The sequence below is a fragment of the Mesoplodon densirostris genome, chromosome 9, assembly GCF_025265405.1.
Source record: "Mesoplodon densirostris isolate mMesDen1 chromosome 9, mMesDen1 primary haplotype, whole genome shotgun sequence".
NCBI lineage: Eukaryota > Metazoa > Chordata > Mammalia > Artiodactyla > Ziphiidae > Mesoplodon > Mesoplodon densirostris.
The window spans coordinates 56,417,057-56,440,126 of NC_082669.1; the positions used below are offsets into that span (position 1 = coordinate 56,417,057).

The 23,070-nt window shown below is 38.8% G+C and overlaps 1 protein-coding gene across 1 annotated transcript in view; it reads left to right on the forward strand.

The window, feature by feature from the left end:
* Positions 1-14,376, forward strand: part of CALCR (calcitonin receptor) — a 69,270-nt gene extending 54,894 nt beyond the window's left edge. Inside the window, exons 12-16 of the mRNA XM_060107718.1 lie at positions 1,903-1,963; positions 2,043-2,109; positions 4,359-4,577; positions 7,001-7,042; positions 14,104-14,376. Of these exons, the coding sequence (XP_059963701.1) occupies positions 1,903-1,963; positions 2,043-2,109; positions 4,359-4,577; positions 7,001-7,042; positions 14,104-14,376 (662 nt within the window). The remainder of the gene's footprint in view (positions 1-1,902; positions 1,964-2,042; positions 2,110-4,358; positions 4,578-7,000; positions 7,043-14,103) is intronic.
* The last annotated feature ends 8,694 nt before the right edge of the window (positions 14,377-23,070 follow it).

The window sequence follows — 23,070 nt, forward strand, 5'->3', positions numbered from 1 at the left end:
AATTTAGGTCAAATGCCATGAAATAAGGTGTAACCTATGTTTTGAAAAGAGTTTGAAAGTGGGACAGCAGAAAATTTGACCCAAGAAAGCTACGTCCTGAGACCTTTGTTTGCAGGTGATGTACATCTCATCCATTCATTTCAGCTGTAATATTACCCAGTCCATCTCAAAGAATTATAAGAGACAGTATGAACATCACCCTCTGGGTGAAAAGTATCTGGTGGTGAACTTCCCCCCAACAGAAAATGAAAAAAGGCTTCTTTCAGTAGTTACTTCCTTAAAAGTCTGCACTGGACAGCTTACTGGTCAATTTCTCTCAAATCGAAGCAACTTCAAACACTGAAGTTTAGTTCTCAGAAAAATCATTTTACAATCCTCTTCAGATTGGTTCTTCACCTTGCTGTTTCTCCCATTGTTATAAATCAAAGAAGGAACTCCCCCACCCATGGACTTTTATAATGAACAAGTAGAATTTATCCAGCACTCCTGAAGAAGAATACTGGGGAGAGAAGATTATTCTTACTCTGACCATCTTTAGTGGGCGGAAAAGGTTGTTATGACGCTTGAAGCCTGGAAGACGAGGAAAAGGAAAGAAAAAATAAACTGTAAGAAGTGACATCATGGCTAGAGGCAGGTGAAGAGCCCTAGAAATGAACAGATACGGGTCTATACTCTTCTCTGTATTAAGTAAGAATCACATTTTCCTTTCTACAAAATGACAAGGTGGAAGTGAAGTCTCCATATTGCCTCTCTTGCTGTCTAATTCTAAAATTTGTATTTCAAAGTAAAGTCAGAGAGTGAATTTCTGATTCTAAACCTGAGTGGGATGTTAGAACTGCTGTGAATAAAACACAATCAGGTTTTGTGTTAAATAGACTCAAAATTCTTCGAAGTCAAACATTTGATGGTCCTATTTTGAATTATATGCTTCATGGGTTAAGAAGCTGAGATGGTTCTTTGGTGAAAACTCGATGTTCTGAGTCTCTTTTTGCATATAATTCACAGAAAATAGAAGTGTGGATGTCTGATTCACTTCTGAGACACATTTCTTAATTGATAATAGTTTTAAAAACTGTCTACAAATGTGTCAACCAAATCAAACAATTTTCTATTGTGCACGGGTATATCTGAGGAAGTTTTTTTTTTTTTTTTTACAAAAGTTACAGCTTTACTCTAGATTACTTTTATAGAATAAAGGTTGATTTTTAAAAGACTCAGACTGACAGGACGCATTGCCAGCAGCTATCTCCATCGTTCCATTTATAAACTCAAAGTTGTTTTTGACTAGTACTTCAAGTTTACTCAGGGAAGTAGATTCTGAGCTGCTTTAATAAAAAGGTCCTGGAGCCAGAACTTATAGAGGGTAGGGTATGTACTAGCTACTCTCAAGTGTTCTTGTTGAAAGAAAATAGGATCAATGCACATGATATAAACAGAAAAACAAAAAGCCTGGAAGAAATACTGAGAGCACCAAGAAGTCTTTGGAGCAATCGGACTATGGCTTTCATATGCCATCTCAGGTCCCTTCCCTTCAGGACAACCCACCTCCCCTGGGTAAGAGAGCCCAGTTCACACACAATGAAAAGCTTTCTGGTCTCAATTAATAGTCATCATCATCACCATAGACATAACAATGGTATTATGGTCATAGTGAGAGTAATAATGTACCTACCACACTGGATAATTTGTGAAAGGCTTTTAATTATTTGGATGCTGTTAACCAAACTCTCTGACAGCACATGATGTTCTAAGAGCATTTTTACCTGGTTTGACCAAAGATAATCTGCACAAAAACATCAGGGCAATATGTTGACAAGACATTAAATTTGCCACTATTCTTGAAAGTAAACTACAATTTTTATAAAACTGTAGTTATAGCTTTTGTACTTTTTCACATTTTAGGGCTCCCGCTGGTGCCAACCACTGCCCATGCTATCGCAAGGGCACTGTTATTCAATGACAAGTAAGTATTGTGGTTCTTAGTTAACGTATTTGTAAATAAAATGCAATTGTATTGATGTATTCCCTCCTCTCTTTTTTAGTTGCTGGCTGAGTGTGGACACCAACCTGCTTTACATCATCCATGGTCCTGTCATGGGGGCATTAGTGGTGAGAAATGCTTTTTAAATCCATTATTAACAGTTAATTTAGTGATAATCTATAATAAAAACAATTTGATTTGAGTCTTTTTAAAAATGATTTTTATTTACTATAATTGGGTAGAGGGGCATAAGCTCATTTCTATACAAGCCATAGCAACAATATAGGTGTTTTTTTTTCCAACGACTTATAAATTCTCCTAGTTAAAGACCAAAGGTAAAGATGTTGCTGATAAGAAAGCGAAAGACCACAAAGTCCCCCTGCAGCATTTTTCCCTGGGCTTTGCCAAACGAAACCATCTTCCATTTCACCTTTGGTCCATGAGCCATCATCATAACTACTACTGAACATGCACTTAAAGCATTTCAGGCACTTCACATACCTTGCCATGCTGTTACTAACAGCAGACCTTCCAAGTGGATACATTGAGACATTTTACTCATTAGGAAAACTAGACCCAAAGACTCAAGTAAACTCACTTAAGATCACATGACTAGTAAGAAGTTGGGCCAGGAGAAAATATGACTGTCCGAATCTATATGCAAGCTCTTTATTTCCACCCATGGTTTACTGTATGTTGGCCATCATCAGAACCATCAAATTTAAAATTTAGATATTATTTTCCCCATTAACCTCAAAGATAGTGTTTTCTTCAGGTAAGGGTAAGAAAAATAAAAACAGTCGGAGTCATAGACCATATTCTGCTCCTGCACTGAAGAAGCATCCATTAGTAATTGATCAAATTGGGTTATCACCCGGGCTGTCTCCTAGCTTTCCTGGCCTTTCCACTGCAAATTCAATTTCTTTTGCCATTTTTCAGAGTAGTGGTGTACTTACTAGTTCAACTGCGCTCACGAGGACCTAATAACATGGGTCTTGAATATTTACACAACACCCCATAAGAATTCAATGTTTATTAAAGGTCTCTTTCCTTTCTTGAATTTTTGGGGTAATAACATTTATTTCTATTCCAGGTAGAAGAATTATTCTAATTATTTTTAAATAAATGATCAATTAAATTTTAAAAACAACCTTGGTTTTAAAACTAATCTTCACAGGCAAAAGTAATTTGTGATCCACTAGAATGGCTGATATTAAAAAGTGACAGTACCAAGTGTTGGCAAGGGTAAAGAGCAACTGGAATTCTCATATAATGCTGGAGGGAATGTAACATGAAGCCACCTCTTTGGAAAACAGTTTGGCAGTTTCTCAAAGTTAAACATACACTTACCATATGAACAGGCCATTCCACTCCTAGACACTTATTCAAGTGAAATGAAAACATGCCCACACAAAGACTTGTATACAAGTATTCACAGCATGCTTATTCATAATAGTCAAAATTTGGAAACCATTCCGATTTCCATAAACAGGAGAATGAATAAACAAATTATGTATATGTATTATTTATATAATGCAGTACTACTCAGCAGTAAAAATCAATGAAATGCTAATACACACAACACAAATGAATCCCACAGATAGTATGTTAAACCAAAGAAACCAGACACAAAAGAATACACACCATGTATTATTCCATTTCTGTGATGATAGGAATCAGCAGTTGCTGGAGGTGGGGTCCGGGAGTTGTTGACTGCAAAGGGGCAAGAGGGGACTTTCTGGGGTGGTGGAAATGCTCTTCTCTTGTTTGGAGTGGTTGTTACACAGGTACATACATTTGTCTCAACTTCCCAGATGTAAACTTAAAATCTCCATTTTATTGAACGTACATTATACCTCAATGAAGTGATTTCTTTTGAAAAGTGTTATTAGAAAAAAAAGAAGTCTGGGTTAGCTTTCTCCACTGCATAAGCTTTACAGATAAATTTTTCAGCCCTCATTTTACTTTTAGTTAAGTAGTCCTGCCTAAGGGAAAAATCTTCATAATGAAAAGATAAGAAAGAGAAATCTAAAAGTGTCATTTATGACTTCCTTTGTAAAAATTATAAAAACCTAAATAAAGAATAAAATACCTTTCTTAGAGTTGAACCTAATATACTTACATATACAAGAGATTATTTTCTCATATAGGGAAAAGGGGGGGAAATGTTAATTCACGTCTGAAAAGAGTATTTGGCTCTGCTGATGCTCCGTGTTCTCGTAACACGGAGCCGATTATATTACCTCTCAGGCAGTCACTTGTGTCCCGTGTAGGTGCTATCTGCTCCCCACACTGGATAAACGAGAACTGAGGGAAGTGGGTGTCCTTCAGGGGTGCTGACCTGGAGAATTTGCTCAGAACGATCATATCTTTGCAGATCAACTTCTTCTTTTTGCTCAACATCGTCCGGGTGCTTGTGAAGAAAATGAAGGAATCCCAGGAGGAGGAATCGCACATGTACCTGAAGGCGGTGAGGGCCACTCTGATCCTGGTGCCCCTGCTGGGGGTCCAGTTCGTCGTCCTTCCCTGGAGACCTTCCCACCCAGTGCTTGGAAGGATCTACGACTACGTGATGCACTCTCTGATTCACTTCCAGGTAGGGAAAGCACTTTTTCAACCACTCACTCAGCTAGTTAGTGCAGGGCCCACAGTTTTCTGGGGCTCCCCTGAGATGAGAATGACCCTTTAGAACACGTGTTACCCGGAAGGCAACATTTGTTACCTTCTCTGTCTCTCTCACTGCCTGCTTTCCCATGTTTTGAATCTTAAAATTGGGCAAGGAGACAGGATATAGGAGGTATGAGCTTTGAGAATACATCTTTAGAAAACAAATATATTTGTCCAGAGACTGACCCACTGCAGAGCTACTCCCACAGTGCTTTTTTTATTCATTCATTCATTCACTTATTCATTCATTTATTTATTTATGGCTGCGTTGGGTCTTCATTGCTGTGGGCAGGCTTTCTCTACTTGCGGTGAGCAGAGGCTACTCTTCATTGAGATGTGCAGGCTTCTCATTGCGGTGGCTTCTCTTGTTGCAGAGCACGGGCTCTAGGCACACGGGATTCAGTAGTTGTGGCACTCAGGCTCAGTAGTTGTGACTCGGGCTCTAGAGCGCAGGCTCAGCAGTTGTGGCACAAAGGCTCAGTTGCTCTGCGGCATGTGGGATCTTCCAGGACCAGGGCTCGAACCCGTGTCCCCCTGCATTGGCAGGCGGATTCTTAACCACTGCACCACCAGGGAAGTCCCTCCCACAGTGCTTTTGACCTTTCCTTCCCCTCCCCAGCATCTGAGGGCCACATTTGGTTTTGCTTTTCTGAGGGGACTGTTGAAGACCAATGTAACCAATGCCAATTGGCTTTCCAACCTGGATTATTATCAGTATAGTCGCTAATGCCATGAAAACACAGGGCAGAGAAGCAGATGTTTCTATCAGTGTGAAATGCCAACACTGGACCCCGAGCTGGAATCTATATCCCTCTTAAACTGGAAGCCAGTTTCCAGTCACTTCACTTCATTGCCTTGGCTCTGATTAGAGAGGTCAGAAACTTAGAATACCTATATTTTAGCCATCCCTACAATGTCAGGCAGACCACAGAGAATGGGTATGGCTGACACTGTCACGTTGTCCATCAGAAATCATCATAATTATAGCTACCATTCACTAATATGTACTGTAGCACTTCATGTGTGAGGTAAGTATTCTCATGCCTATTACAGATAAGGAAATGGACTTTTCTGGTTAGTGGCAAAGTCAGGAGATATAACTCTAAAGCTGACCTAAAATCTCATAACTTACAGCCTCCAAGCTAACAGCCAAAACTGTGAAGGAAACCAGGTTTTGTGAGCACTTTGTTGCTTCTGCTTTCCCATTACTCCCAGGACCTTCAGCTGGTCCCACCCACGCATATACTCTGTCTCCCATACAGTAATTTTCAGGCCCTCCTTTCATAAATACGCATTGAATCGTTTTTCCAGGAGCTGTAATGAATTTGCACAGAGCATCCACGCCTCCTGCTCTGTCCCCCTCCATCTGTCAGAGGGATGTCAAGAATCCATCTTTGACAGTTCAGTGACTACATAGGGAAATGTATCCAGGTCTCTTCTCATGTGGGAGAGAATGGAGCAGCCTCTTGGGGGTCGTCCCAGGTGGTCCCATGTCTGCCACACAGGGGTGGAGAGTGGCTGCTTTGTTTCCGTTCACTTTGCTTCAGATCCAAAGCCTCGTTGAAGGCACAGTGTGAGGTACTTTGAAAGCAAGGGTGGGACATGGTGTGTCCTAAGGCAGAAGTGAGTCTGCTACAGGCTCTTAGGCCAGAGTTTTGCCGTCTCAATTATTCATGTCCAAGTAGTTTTATTTTCTACTGCTGAGGCTTAATGTGAAGAAAGAGGCCAGGATTAATAGGGCTTAAAATTAAGTTTAGGAATTATTTTAATAATCTGATCTATTATTTTGGCCATTTCTATAGGCAGTTAAAGCTTGGACACAAGGAATCTTCTGAGTAGTGACCGGAACCTCAGAAGTTACTTAGTCCACGTCCTTATCGGAGAGATGGACTTGGCTGTGGGAACAGTACTGCACTAGTTCACCATGAGGACACAGGGCACAGTCAGGCCCACAGCCATGCACTGACTGTGACACTTGTACTTGCAAACGTTTTCTCTACTAAATGCTACAAGATCTCAGTTTTTAAGGTTTTTAGGTACAAAGATTCTTTTCAAGTCCCCTGTAACCAGCATATTCTGCTATAAATCTCCATGTTAAAGGCCGTAATATATGAACCAGATTGACGAGAGTAGTCTTTTTAGACTTCTTAGAATCCTAACGAGGAAAAGGCATTTCTGATAGAATATTCTTGTAGTGAAGCACTGAACATGAGCGGTAGTAACTTTCATCGAGCCTTGACTTGCTATTGCCGTAGTGAAATGTTCCTCTCCAGGTTGTCTGTTTATATTGATTACTAAACAACACAGTGCACACAAAAATAATTTCAACTCTATTTTTCCTCCTCTTTTTAGGGATTCTTTGTTGCCGTCATTTACTGCTTCTGCAACCACGAGGTAAGTGTGTGTTACATGTAATACCATCACTCGTTTATATAAAGCCAGCACTTTACAGTCTCCAAAGGGCCTCTGTGCACTTTTCATTTGCTCTCACTTCTACAGTTGACCTTACAGGGTTTCATGACTAGCTGGATCATATTTTTTTCCACTACTGCAAGTTGAATCTTACCTGTGTTTTTGTGTGGTACAACTGAAGATATTATCCAGACAGGTAGCTAAATTCTCATTTCCTTGGATTATACCTTAAGCTGGCCAGCACCCTGAGCAGCAACAGTGAAAGCTATTTTGGATTCCCATCCCCATCCCCTTTGGAAGACCCAACTCCTCACTAGGGCAGAACCAATATCCAGCCAGTTTGTCCTGGTTCACTGACTTCTTTTCCAGTTGCTTGATGCCAGTGTCATACCACTTATTCAACATTTTGAAAATCACCCTGGAGTTAAGACTCAAAAGGGAATAAGTAATTTGTTATCTGCATATTTAGATCCGTAAAATCTAGAGATCCACATGGCCAGTGTTTTAAGGGTCTTTTTAGCCAGAGTTCCCTTTCTTCCAATGATATCTTGCCTGGGAGCCCAATTTGTAAAACTAAAGTGGAGCTGCTTAAATTTGTACCTAAGAACTTCCAGGGCTTTAAAGAACATGATTTGAAAGCTCCCTCATTTTTCAGATGAGAAATCTAAACTCCGGAAAGATCACGTGACTTGCCCAATGTCACAATCATAGTTTATAACCAGGACTAGAACCCAGAATTCCTGATTTCCAATTAAATGGACTAAATCTTCCACTGCACGGCATTATGTCTATGACTCCTTCCTGAAGTTTCGTTAGTACACTTTCTTGAGTTATACACCTCATAACTTTTAATATAAAAGTATTTGTGATAATTTTAAATTAATTCCTATTAATAATTTTATACCAAGGCAAATCACATTTTGTTAAAAGATCAATGTATTATTTTCTAGTTAGTAATAAGAATGATTTTCTAACCATTATTAATTGATATTTAATGGATTTTCTAGTCTTTATTTTTTCAGTTAAATAATATTCAGTGAGCACCTGTACTACTGTGCAGCTCTAAAACCTCTTGCTCCTCTCCAACCCCAAAACTGCAAGATGGTTGCCCCTGCTCTCCCTTTTAATTGATACATTTTATTCCTTCCTTCATTCATCCATCCATCAACTCTTTCCTTAATCGAACAGAAATATACTGTGCATTCACTATTGCTAGGGACTGTACTGAAAGTCTGGGATAGAAATGAAAAGACATCCTTCTGTTACCAGCTGTTAAAGTGTCTTTTAAGAACAGTAAAAACTAATAAATAGGGCCTAGGTCACCCCATCTTTATATCAATTTCTGTGAATTAATATCCCTGCCTTTTGGGTTGGCTCAGGTGGCATACAAAATAAATGTTTTCATCTAAAATAATATCGATATAGGGCTAACATAAAAATCAGGTTCAGGAAGGGCATACCTTGAAAACATGAAAGGCTTGCATGCGTTTGTAAAAATACCTCAATACTGATTGTGTCTTATCCATGATGCCGTCTTTGAAGTGGCAGGCATAGAAAGCAAGCCCAGAGGTGCTCCTAACAATTTAAAGTCTCTAATTCAAGTATGTTATCTCTGCTTTTGGAAGTAAAGAAACCATCCCCGTTTTAGTTAATATCATGTTACTGGGGGAACGTACCAGTGTGACATTTCTAACAACACAGAAACTGTGTACTGTGCCAAATGTAGTATCAGCTCAGTCCCATGGATTGCAGGCATCTGGGCCTCCTGTGAGCTTACTGTCTTACAACACTGAATATGGGCAGGGCACTTACACATGTGGAAAGTGATTTCCAGCCGCATGGTTGTGATCAGGCTTTGCCTGGCTGACTGTTACATTTTAGCAGAGATCTAGGGAGCTAATATGTCAGTTCTACAATGAAGATAAAGGTTTCAATTTTTGTTTATTATCCATATGTTATCAGTGACTCCTACTATGGAAATGGATCAGATAGTCAATGGGTAGGTTAAAAGCAGGAAAAGAATTTTGAGGATTACAGTACAAGGCATCAGGAGATGACCATGAGAGCACGCTTGTGCAACAGACATTTCCCACAACTTTTCCAAGAGTGTGGACATTGACCACCCAATCATTTCAGTGAATTGTTAAGTATCTAAGAGACCACAAAAAGATGATTACACCTATGGAGAGGCCCAATTTTTCTAAGCAGCAGCTTAAAAATTGAGAGTACTAACAACACAGTGCAGGTTTTCCCTTTTTCATTTTTCTTGCTATTGCTACTGTGGATAAAGTAGTTTGTGGATCAAAGCAGCAAGGTCTAGAAGGATCTCAATTTAATAGTCACAAATTGAAATGTGTGAAAACTAAAATTTTGTTTATTTGCTGTAACTTAGCTTGCTTTGAAGAGCTCATTCCACCAGCCTCTAATAGTTTACAACAGTCTCTTTCTAGGAAATATTTAGTTCAAAAGCCTTTGAACAAATGGGCAGCTGGTTTCCAAGTATTATGCTGGTGCGCCCTGTTGAAGTTCATGGTGGCTCCCCTCACTTCTGAGGACCCTAGAGATCCTTTCACTCTGCAGGCCCCGGCCCTATCCTGAGACACCAGTCCTCCCTTCCAGGCTACCGGAGGAGCCTGGAAACTCAGGCCCCTTTCTTCACCTTTGTGAAGGGCCTGTGAATCTGTCTTTAGTACGTGCCATAGTCACTGCCACTCCACTGCTCAGGCACCATGTTGGACCTGGTACCAGGCCAAGAGTGGGACTTCTTTACAAGGCTATCACTTTTCAGGACTGTGCTCTCAGAAGCAAAGAGAAAGACCTGCTATACAGGAATGTTTCTGTTATTCCTTGCTTTCTTCTCTCCATTTTTTCAAGTATTCCCTCCATGAAGTGGAGATGCAAAGTCATCTGTGTCTCTTTATATCTCTCTCTCCTCTTCCTCTGGGGGGGGGGGGGTACTGGAAGGGCTCTGTACTCACCACTTCCCCTTCCTGCCTATAAGGGACTCTCCCTATGTCATATCCTGCATGTTCGCTATACTATTGCTTTTATTTTTTTAACATCTTTATTGGAGTATAATTGCTTTACAATGGTGTGTTATTTTCTGCTTTATAACAAAGTGAATCAGCTACACATATACATATATCCCTATATCTCCTCCCTCTTGCGTCTCCCTCCCACCCTCCCTATCCCATCCCTCTAGGTGGTCACAAAGCACCGAGCTGATCTCCCTGTGCTATGCGGCTGCTTCCCACTAGCTATCTTTTTTACATTTGGTAGTATATATAAGTCCATGCCACTCTCTCACTTCGTCCCAGCTTACCCTTTCCCCTCCCCGTGTCCTCAAGTCCATTCTCTACGTCTGTGTCTTTATTCCTGTCCTGCCCCTAGGTTCTTCAGAACTTTTTTTTTTTCTAGATTCCATATATATGTGTTAGCATACGGTATTTGTTTTTTCTCTTTCTGACTTACTTCACTCTGTACAACAGACTCTAGGTCCATCCACATCACTACAGATAACTCAATTTCGTTTCTTTTTATGGCTGAATAATATTCCATTGTATGTATGTGCCACATCTTCTTAACCCATTCATCTGTTGATGGACACTTAGGTTGCTTCCATGTCCTGGCTATTGTAAATAGAGCTGCAATGAATATTGTGGTACATGACTCTTTTTGAATTATGGTTTTCTCTGGGTAAATGCCCAGTAGCAGGATTGCTGGTTCATATGGTAGTTCTATTTTTAGTTTTTTAAGGAACCTCTATACTGTTCTCCATAGTGGCTGTATACTATTGCTTTTAGTAAAGTTCTATTTTCAGACCACTTCATATGCAAAAATAAGTTTTTCTATTTAGAAATTCTTTCTCTCGATAAAACTTGGTTTTCAAAAATATTGTCTTTCTAGAGACTCAAGAAAGCTTTGGGACTCAAAGCTAAACAAGGATTTCTTTGTCCTAAACAAAGAAAAAAAAATCAGAACTCCTGGGATAAATCCCACTTTCCATTCAGCAGCACATAACTGCAAGTGCTTATAATGAACTTAACGGGAAAACAAAGGCCAAAGACACAAACATCCAAATTCAACCACAAACATTCCAACCTGAGTTTCTTTTTTACAAATATAGAAATGGAGGCCCCAAATGTTACCAACCTTATACAGTTAGTCAATAATAGAGCCAGGTGTAATAATTATGTCTTCAAGCCATCAGACCAGGGCTCTATTTTTTAAAGTTGGCAATAAATAAATTGACATAATCGAGGAAATGTGAAGTGATCTGTGTTAATTGCTTTTATAACGAGCAGTGAATTTATGTAATTCAAAACTTTGTATATTATACTTACCCCGTGGTCAACTCCTTACATTTCTGATGCTTTTCAGGAGCAACCAGAGTCTCCCCTGTATTTTTCAGATTCAATGCCCACATTCTTGTGATCAAAGCAGCGTTAGGCTCAACCTGTGGTATTGTAGGAGATAATTGCCCTTATTAAACTATTAAATTGAAGTGTCTTTCACATGCTGCTAAGGGCCTATGTGTGGTTTACAAATGGAAGCAGATTGCCATCTCCACACAAAAGGATAGGTTATAATTTTGGAATACAACTATAGGAGGCTATGAACATTTCTGTAACAATTTTAGAAAATTGAAATAGACTTCAAACCCTTTGGCCTCATGCTGGGTACTTCAGTAGTATGCATGGATACTCCAGTGGAGATTGTTTTAAAAGGACAGATGAGGCAAAACAAAGACTTCCTTTTTTTTTTTTTTCCTGCTGGGCACTGTCTGCCTCGGATACCTCTAAATATCTGTGTTGCGTTTTAGCTATAAAGACAATGTTGGTATTTAAGAGATGCTGAATCCACGGAAACTATCAGTTCCCTTTGTCTGGGGACATTGCTTCTCCAAAATTATGCTGAGCCAGTATATTTCCTAATTCCTCAACAGGGCACTTGATAGTTCCTAGATTATAAACCTGGCATTTAAGGACCTGTTTAATAGACGGTACAACCCAAATAAAGCATCACTATCTCTTTGTTAGTCTCAACAGGAAAATACATTGTAAAGAAATCCAAAGTTCAAAAGAGAATTGGAAAGCAATTTAAATATTTACTAGATTCTTGAAGAGGTACTAAAAGAGAAATTTCATTGCATGGCAAAAAGTAAAATTTACTCATGTTTTATCTGAAAGTATAACTCAGTAGGGATGCTCTTTCCCAGATATATTCAGCTGTGGTTTCATATCAATCCTTTCTGATATAATCAGTCTAGTCTCTCTTCAATTCTGTAGCTCTCCCTACTGCACAGATTGCAAAGCAAAAGCCCAGAAACTGATAGGGAAACATAGTTGTCTTCTTGGGGAGTGAAGTGAAGGACAAAGTGAGTGATGGAAGGGGAGAGTCTGAACTATTTATTCATTAATACCTTTAATAAACACCTTTGTATTTGAAAACATATTCCTAGGGTGATCTTCCCACCAAGAGTATTTTCTTTCCTTTTCCCAAAAGATCCAACAACACCCTTTTGCCAGTGCAAATCACAATGTGAAGAAAACTTTCATTTGTATTAGCATCAGATATTTTACCAGGCTGTAGAGTACTCTTTGTGGAGACCTACCTTGGAATATATGAGAGAGAACTGAACATGAGATCAGAAACTATGTAATTAAGAGCTCTTTTTTATTTTCTTAACACCACCACCCTCCAAATATATATATATATCCACACATATGATGTAAGAGTTTCCTTTAGTCTGAAGACGTGAGGCCACCATCCTGCCATAATAAGAGTATAGTAATAGGAATAATAGCCTCCTTGTATGGTACTTACATCTTAGAAGCCACTATGATTCATAGTGCAACAATGTAATCCTTCAAACAGCTAGGTGGGGTAGAAGAGTTGTACTGAAGAAAGGAGTCTCAGAGGGGTTAACTATCCTACCCAAGATTTCATGGCTAATGTGGGCAGAATCAGTTTCTTGACCCAAAGTTCAATACTTTTTCATGGCATCAAATGAGACCCAGTGAAATGGCCATATCAGTGGAAAAGGAAAGGAAAGGAAAGGTGATGTGATGTTACCCAGTGACAACCATTCCCTCCCACGCAGCTCGTTGCTGGTACAATATTACAAGTGGTTGCTTCTGATAATTTCCAAAATTAGCAACCCATTGGAGCTCAAGAGTAATTCCCCAAATCATACACCATGGCGTGAGAGAGAAGACCTAATCACAACTGTAGATGACCTAGTGGTTTACAGTTCACCTCAGGGAGGAATTCAAGTCTCTTCCTCAAATTCACTCTAGCCAGTTTTAGCATCCCACCCTAATACCACCAGACACTAATGCACTAATTACAATATGGTCATGGATGATCATTTTCTTGGCTTAAAGAGGGAGAAAATCATTCTAGAATGGATGTTGACAACCATTCAACAAACATTTGTTGAATAACTGCTCTATGCCAAACACCACGACATCTGGTAATACAAAAATGAATAAGACATGGTTAGCTAACCACTAACCAGAGCTTTATCGGGCACACCCCATCTCAAGCCACGTTGGATAAAGGAAAATGAACAGTATGAGGCCATTATCATAAAATCCAGAACTGTGGAATGGTTTCCATATATTTTTTTCATGACCAATAATGTATAGATTTAGATAAAAGATTCTGCTGTATCAGAGGTTGTAGCAGATAAAAAGGTTTCAAACTCTGTCTCCCTAATATGGCGTGGATACCATACTGAATGTGAAACCAAGTCAAATTTTCATTCATTGACTGTAAGAGCTAATGAAGAAAACTTTGCTCAAAACAGCAAATAACCTTGCCAGTGGTAGTTGAGGCAAGTAACTCAGTTCTCCAGTTCGCAACTTCTTCTTCCAAGATGGTATATTCCACAGGCAGAGCATTTACCACACGGCCCTTTAGATGAGAATTACAATTCAACCTCCACTAACCTCTGAGAAGCTCCAAGACCTGTGCTCATGAACTTGGCTCAGATCATTTCCTACCATTGTATGAACACAAGGTTCTCTCTTCTCTTCCAGGTCCAAGCTGCTCTGAAGCGTCAATGGAACCAATACCAAGCCCAGCGCTGGAGTGGCCGCCGCCGCGCCAACCGTGCCGCCAACGCTGCTGCTGCCACTGCCGCTGCCGCTGCCGCCCTGGCTGAGGCTCCTCAGATGCCTGTCTACATCTGCCATCAGGAGCCAAGGAACGAGCCCACCAACAACCTAGGCGAGGAGGGGGCTGAGGTCATCGTTATGGAGGGTGCTGAGGTCATCGCCATGGAAATCATCGAGCAAGAGTCATCCGCTTGAACGTGACGCAAATACAGCATCGTGATCACTGAGCCCTCATTTCCTGGGAGAAAGACCGACCATGCATTTAAAGTGATTTCCATCCTCCCAGGAGCAAACATCTCATTTGTGAGAATTATTAAGTGCATTTGTCCATAGTGAACCTGAAGAAAGTTTTACTTGACACTCTTGCTACCGGGAGACAGTCTCAGAATGGAGTCTCCCTCTGCAACACTTGTGAACTCCTGTGAATTCCATCTTTCATCCAGGACTGAGATACAAATGTCATAGTAATGCAAGCAAAGTGTCTGAGTAAAACACAGTTAAATTGACCTAGTTCAGATACAGGGTGCTCCTTGTTAATCTTTAGCCATTTATACCTTTGAAAAATTAAAATCACTGTCAATGTTTTTCTTTTTAACTCTAAACTTTGAATTAGGATACTTCTGTATTTGGCTATGGATCTGATTTTTAATTTTTTTTTAATTTCTATCAATTCTGATGTTACTCAGATGTTTTACCATCCACACAATGTAAACTGCACAAATTACAATGTGACCTCCACAAGACAATGTGGCTTTCTGACATAGAGATGAGATGACCAAGTGTGTGTGTGGGAAAAGATTTGCATTTGGCAGGAAAATGTAATGCTTTGAATGAAAAAGAAATTTAGAGTCAGTTTGCTCTAAACCTTAGATGGGTCAGTTTGTTAATTGGTTTACTAATAGTGACTGCTCATCTTGGTTTTGGATAATCCTATCTGTTGGGCAGGCCCCAACTGCTGTGAGGAATTGGCCTTCAGGTTGCTAACAAATTGGGAGGTCACAAAGAATCCATCACTAAATTTTTCACAAAACTGCCAAAAATATAATTCCTAGTGGAAGAGAATACTCTCTTTAAAGAGAGTTTTCCACTTTCCTAAACTCCAGGATTTATAAAGCAAATCATTCCAAGGTTTATAAAGCAGATTACCTCTTGCCCTTGGGTGCTATCTAGCAGTAAAAGATAAATTTGTTTAAGACTGGTAATTAAAAGACTCCATACAAGTCCATTAACTGCTTTCCACCCAGCTTCTAAACTTTAACAAGATCTCAGCCTTTTCCAGGAAGATTCAGTAGGACTAATTAGAAATCAGTTTGTAGTTGACCTCTTGTTTGCTGCTATTAGTGAAACAGGAAGGGGAAAAAAATTAACTGCTACAAGTTTAACTATATACCAACTCACTTAAAATAAAAATAGACTTTCTCATTAAAATCCAATATTATACTCCCATACCTCTCTTTACTTCCTGCAATATAAAATCTTCAAAAATCCCTGAGTAAACTAGTATCATTACTGGCACCTGAAATTAATTTGTGAATCTGCAACAGTAATCAGTTACCGTTAGTTAATTTGTGTGCTAAATGAGGAGATACATTGAAGCCCTCCAAATCTCCTCTCATGTACATCATCTTATGCCACTGCCTTTCAGAAATGATATAGTTTTGGAAAGACAAAAATTTGATTTGTTCTGGTTGCATATTTAGTGCACCCAAAGAAAATTATATTCTTTCACAGAAAATGTATTTTGGATACTAAAGTAGCTTAAGTCTCCTTTACTTGAATGTAAGGGAGGATTTGAAAAGAGGGTATTTTTCCAATCACAGTGTTTATGTAATAGCGCTCCTATTTTTGTTTACAAACATGGAAAACAGAGTATTTCTGGCAGCTCTAGTACAAATGTGGTAATATTTTGCTGAAATATTCTAGATGCTATTGTGCTAATATAGTAGTGGCTGAAGAAGATCAAACAGCTTACTATAGAAATGTGCACAGTGCCAAAATTATGTGAAATGCTTATGCTACATCCATGTATGAATTAATACAGAGTATGTGATAAGCAAAAAGTTGTATATGTGCATATTTTTCTAAAGAAACATATTCTTCATCTTTTCATTCATTCATCTCATCTCAAACTCATTCCATATTCTGTTTCATTTCAGCCGTGGGATGCTGACATCACATCTTACTTGTATTACAGGAGAAGGCAAGATAATCCAAAAATATAGGTTAGAAAACCATATGCAAAACATCAGGGTTATTATCTTTGTCAGTGGAACCATCTTCAGTCTTCAATTTGACTAGACCCTCCAAAGCACAGTTCTCATACCCTTGCTAAAGCAAAACCACACACAACTGGCAATCTATATTGTATAAGTTTGGGCAGCACAGCAAAGAAAGCTGGGGCAAGAAAATATCACATTCTTTTATCATTCTTGGGGTTTTTGGTTTTTTGGGTTTTTTTTATTTTCACTATTGTGGGACCAGACTTGAACTGTTCAACATCACATCAGATCATTAGAATCGTTACAATCATTGATTTTTAAGATAGTTTTGGCTGGATTAAAGGCAACTAATTAAATATCATTAGAATGCATAAAGGTCACTACTGGAAAGATTTTCAGGTCTGGAAATGAGGAATAAATGAGAACTATGATGGATTAATACAGGGGAACAGGAGCAATTTGTAGGGTCTTCATACTACGTGACAGCAACCAGAATTGTTGGCCTCAGGAGATCTGGGGAACTTTTTCAGAAAGGATACATCAGGGCTACATTTTTCCCTTTGTGTTCCACTGGGAGAAACAAATATCCTTACCCTCGTGATACTGAAGAACAAAAATAATTTCCCATCATACCGTAAAATCTGATTCTTCCACAGGGTAACTGGAACTCAGAGGGTCAGCTGCCCACCTGCTTTGATCCAAAACTGGCCTTTGGATACACATGGATATCCTGGTTCCTGGAGGAGGGAAAGATGTAGGAAAAGAAATGATAGAAATGCTGTCATCATGGATCTCCCAACCCTTCTCATTCATTCCTGCATTCACTGTCATTGATGCAACAGATGTTTCATACACCTTTCATTCGGCTATACAACAAGTCATCATGACAAAGTGCTTTGTGTCAAACCTGCCAAGTGAACCCATACCCTTAAACCATAACCACTGATATCTTTGGGGCGGAAGCACACACACATGGGGTTGGAGGTGGTAGCTGCGTGTGACCTTTTCTCCACATTAGTGCTGGGTGGGACAGCTAAGTTATAAGAAGTATTCTCAGAACAAGATCTCTGCATAAAGGCTTAGCAAGGACTCATTTTCTTGATAATAAGGTCTAAAGTAGTAATTCTTTCATTGGCTAGGTTACAGTTCAACATCTTATGGTTGGAGTTAACACTTAGAGTTTAAAATAAGGTTATTCATAAAGAGGATGGATCAGAAGACATATTTAGAAAAGCATATTTAGAAAGCTCAGAAAGAAATGGTCATTTGTTATTTTGAGAGTGGAAACAAGTGCCTCGCTCCTAACTTAAGCTTAGGAAAATTAATTTTACTGAACCAATCCATAGATAATTTGTATGAGGTAGGGAGGGAGGTTGGGGAATTAGCTGGAAGCATAAAGAAAAAGGATGATAATACGTGCGTGTGAAGACAAAGAAAGAAACCACGTTTGAAAATTTAAAACTAACAGTATTTCTGATGGTTTTGTTCTTCTGGACATACAATTAACATGTTTAATATCTGAAAAATAAGCATTGAAGGAGGGAAAACATGGCCATTGAAACTGTAAGCTAACTTAGGTCAGGAAGAATTTCTAATATCATATCTTCCTTCTTTTGGATTAGCAAACACCTCTGAAAGATTTCAGAGATTTTCCATTATCTTCAGCATTGACCAGCCAGTCTCTTAGGTCACTGATCCGTGTCCATTTTCCATTCACAGACATCCAATGCATTCTACCCAGAAACCCTTCCACTGACACTCAAAACTGTCTCACTCTTCACTGATTGACCAGCAATGCCACTGCATGTCACTGCAGTCTCGTTTACCTGAGAGACTTAATATCTCATTTTAATTTGGAGAAATCACCTCCAAATAAAATCTCAGAGTGTTACTGGTGAAGTGCTAAGTACATATTCAATAAAAACCAACGGAGATGTCTCTAATGAAAAAAAAAACATTTAGAATAGGTCAGGACATCTGCTTCCATCCAACCCTGCTGGACTGGCTAATCAAAACTAGGACACTGGTCTCTCAGGCTGAAACAGACATCCAGCTGCAAGCCCTCGAAATCTTCGCCCAGCAGGATAGGTGGTTAATTCTCAGGGCAGCAAGCATTTCTCTGGATATAGCACTTCTCCACTGCATGCAGCATTATAGCTTCTGTATGCTGTCGTCACAAGGGGGATATTGTGAGGCTTAATATGGAGTTAAATTACAGAGACCTTATGAAGAACATCCCTCAAATGGAGATGATTTGAGAAGAAAAAAAGAACACCAATCATTGAAACACAATAGTCAATATAAACCTATGGACATTAGCTTACCTCTTCTTTATAACAGCCAAACCTGATTTTACCCCCATTTTAGTGATGAGAAAACTAAGTGGAAGCCAAGTTGAATAACGTGCCCACCACGGTCACATAGTTAGTAAGTGGCTGAGCTAGGGTTTGAATCTAGAGTGCCCAATGCCTCTGCTTTTTAAATTGCCACCTTGCGGGACTGGCAAAAGCTCTTGTTCAGTACTTTTTGTTTCCTACTAAGAGTGTTGCCACATTTTGTAGGATCCCCTTCCCTGGTGGAGATGCAAACAGGGCTAACCAGATTGGTTTAGATCCTGGCCCCAGTGCACCAGAGGGGACCCAAGGAGCATTTGTACCTGGAATAGTAGGTGCAATGAGGCCTAGGTGAACTACAGAGTCAGGAAGATAGTACTCCAAGCCACAGAAGCTGGTACCAAAGGGGCTGGCGAATAAGGAGGGTCAAAGTGAGCATCAGAGCCCAAGTCAAATCTGTCAAGTTCATTCTTGATGACTGTTTCCGGCTCAAACAAATGAGTCAGAGCTGAGGAGACTGGCCAGATAGGGGTCATCTAACTGGGAGCAGAGATAAGAGACTTCACCCTGCAGCTGAGCTTTCACTCAGGCACCTAGTGAAAGGGTGTGCAGGGTTGGGAGGCTGGTCCCACTGAAAGGGATAGAGGTGACTCATTTTTTAAAAAACGAAGTCTGAAAACCAGGGATAATTTTCTACTGCAAAATGCTAAATAAGACCTGTCCTCAATGGTGGACCTTCTATACCCAGAGTAAGACAGCTGTCAGTTCCTTCTCTTCATCCAGAGCCACATAAGCCAGTATTTCTTTTTCCCAATAAGCTCAGTTGGAATCTTCAACAGCTTTTTGTAAATCAAAACAGGCTATAGACACCATTACTCTATTAGTCAGGCAAAGATTTCCCCTGACATGTTGCTGCATGACTTGTAAAACCTAGTTAGTAGTTCTCAAAAAAAAAGAATGGCCCAAAGGGGAAATCAAAGCCAGTAAGATGAATCTGTAGGCTCATAATTCTACGAAGTGGCTATGAAAGTGTCTCTATCCAACACCTGGATAAAAGGAGACCAAAAAATGAAAATAGAGAGGGGGAATATTTGAAAAAATACTGTTTAAATCCTTCAGGATTAAAGAAAGATTAAAAGACCTCAAATAAGAAAAACTCAAAGATTGCCAAATAAATACCCCAAACTAAAATCTTATTAATATTGACAAGATTGGGGCAAGATCAACATGACAAGAGAGCAGACTAAAGCTTTCTCTTTTAGGGGAGGAAATAGAGATTTGGATAGCTAAGAAAGCAATATGGGTGAGTAAACATGACTATGGGCCATAAAATGTGTGAAATATCTTAATATAAGATTAATTATAAAAGAGTGGCCTTGGTCACCAATTAAAAACAGATAGTCCCATATTGGAGTGAAAAACTAAAGCCCCACAATGTACAGGCAATAGGAGACACACCTAAGACAAAAAGAAAATTAAATATTAAACATGGATGGGCAAGTTATGCTAGGGAAACATGAACCAAAAGAAATGTGAGATTCTCTCAATATCTGACTAATGGAATTCTCTGGCAGTCCAGTGGTTAGGACTGCACACTTCCATTGCGGGGGTCACGGGTTCCATCCCTGATCGGGGAACTAAGATACCACATGCTGCACAGTGCGGCTCAAAAAAAAAAAAATCACAGAAGGTTAAAGAGCCTAATATGAAAGGAACTAAAATATAAATATTAAATGATAAATATATATATATGATGAAGTAGAATTTAATAAGGCAAAAAAAGCATAAAGAACAAAAGAAAATTATATATTAGAAAAAGGGATAATTGAACAAGAAGATTATAACCATTATAAACTCATATGCATCTTAAAATACAGCTGCAAAAGACACGAAACAACACTAAGACAACTTCAGGAAGAAATAGATGACTTACCAATTGTAGTTGAATATTTTAACATCCTTGTTTCAGAATCTAATAGAGCATGCAAATAAAATATTAGAAGTGTTATAAAATATCTGGAAAATACAATCACCAAACTCAAACTATTAAAGATATCAAACTATACGCTCAACAAACAGGAAACATGCATTCTTTTTTGAGTACACACAGAATGCTTACAAAAACAGCCATATTTAAGACTACAAAGGAAACCTCTATTAATTCCAAAGGATTAACATCACTCAGAGGATCTCTGACCATAATGCAATAAAATTAAAAATTAATAACAAAATTGTAAGTTAAACAATCTGATGTTGGAAACTATAAATATTTCTGTACAATCTTGACTTTCAAAAGGATATTAAAGATTATAGAGAGTTCCCCGCTGGCCTAGTGGTTAGGATTCCGGGCTTTCACTTTCATGGCCCGGGTTCAGTCCCTGGTTGGGGAACTGAGATCCTGCAAGCCATACAGTGTGGCCAAAATAAATAAATAAAGATTATAGAATGTTGACTGTCTTATATTAGTGTCATGTTAGTTTTTAACTATTAATGCTATTTAGATAAGGAAAGCATTACATCTCTAATTTTATGGGACATACCTAAAGCTGTTCCTTGAAGGATACTTAAACTTTAGATATGTTTATTCTAGAAGAAACAGAAGATGAGCAATGGAGTAAAAGCAAGCACACAGACACACACATGCACACACACGAAGAAAAATGTTGTGTGAGAAATTACCTTGACAATGTTGGAAAAACTGGCTCACAACATGGAGAAAAATAAAACTGGATCTCTTACTAATCCTACATAAAAAGGTAGATTCCAGGGAGATCAAGAGCTAATTGTGAAAGATAAATACATGCATTTACAAAAACAATGTACAAACAAATAGCTTGAGGGCAGAAAAGATTTCTTAAACAAATAACATAAACCAAAAGACCAAAAAAAAAGAATTTGTTTGCATCAAAATAAAGACACCTGATCAATAAGGAATAGTGTCCCTTGTTAAATAGACAAATGTTAGAGTGAAAGATAAAACTAATAGTGAGTTAATGTCTAGAACATAGAAAGAACTCCAGTAAATCAATAAGAAAAATATTGACATGGGCTATGCAAAGGCAGGTTATAGAAGAAGTCATCCAAAAAGTTAAAAAGCATATGAAGATATCCACAAACTCTTTAGTTAGCAGAGAAGTAGTTACTAGAACAATGACACTATTAGACATGGGAATAAGACTGTTTCCAGGGAGAACCATCAGGATCCACACCTCATCTTTTGAGAGGGGAAACTGAAAAGTGGGTGTTAGGTTTGTCCGATTCAAAAGTCTCACTGATAATATATATTTTAGGAGCAAGCAGGTACCCCTATTTGGGAGAAGGCAACCCTCTCCCAGTTCATTGGAAGACGAGAAAGAAGAAAATAATCCTGAAAGTTCAGAACGGAAACAAAGACAAAGTTTAGAACTTAGTGACTAGAAAAACACACATAGAAAAGGTAACTCTTGAACTGATTTGTGTGATATCCATGTGGTCAGGGAGGGTGAAACTGAAGCGTTTAATCAGCAATGACAACAACCTAAAAATGCACAAATCTACAAGTCAATTAATAACAAGAAATAACCTGCCTATCTCTGCCCTTAGTATATGTGTTAAAATAATTGAATCAAGGAAGACACTTCATGCATTTAAAAAGTGGATAAGTGTCTCTACATTCCAGAACAGTGAATATGTTGATCTACTGATAAACCAATCACTACCTCTCCATCTACACTACCATCTAAGAGAATCTGTCTTCTATGTTTAGATCAGATGATCTCACTGTCTTTGCCACAGCACATTCTGTGAGAATGGCTGTCATCAAAAAGAACACAAATAACAAATGTTGGCAAGGATGTGGAGAAAAGGGAACCCTCCTACACTGTTGGTGGGAATGTAAATTGGTGCAGTCACTGTGGAAAACAGTATGGAGGTTTCTCAAAAACCTAAAAATAGAACTACCATATGACCCAGCAATTCCACTCCTGGGTATATATCCAAAATCCCCCCCAAAACACTAATACGAAAAGATACATGCACCCCAATGTTCATAGCAGCACTATTTACAATTGCCAATATATGGAAGCAACCTAAGTGTCCACCAACAGATGAATGGGTTAAGAAGATGTGGTATATATGTATACAATGGAATACTACTCAGCCATAAAAAGGAATGAAATTTGGCCATTTGCAGCAACATGGGTAGACTTGGAGGGCATAATGCTAAGTGAAATAAGTAAGACAAAGTCTTTCTGTCTGACATATGTGGAATATAAGTCATATATCACTTATATGTGGAATCTAAAAAAATACAACAAACTAGTGAATACAACAAAAAAGAAGCAGACTCACAGATATAG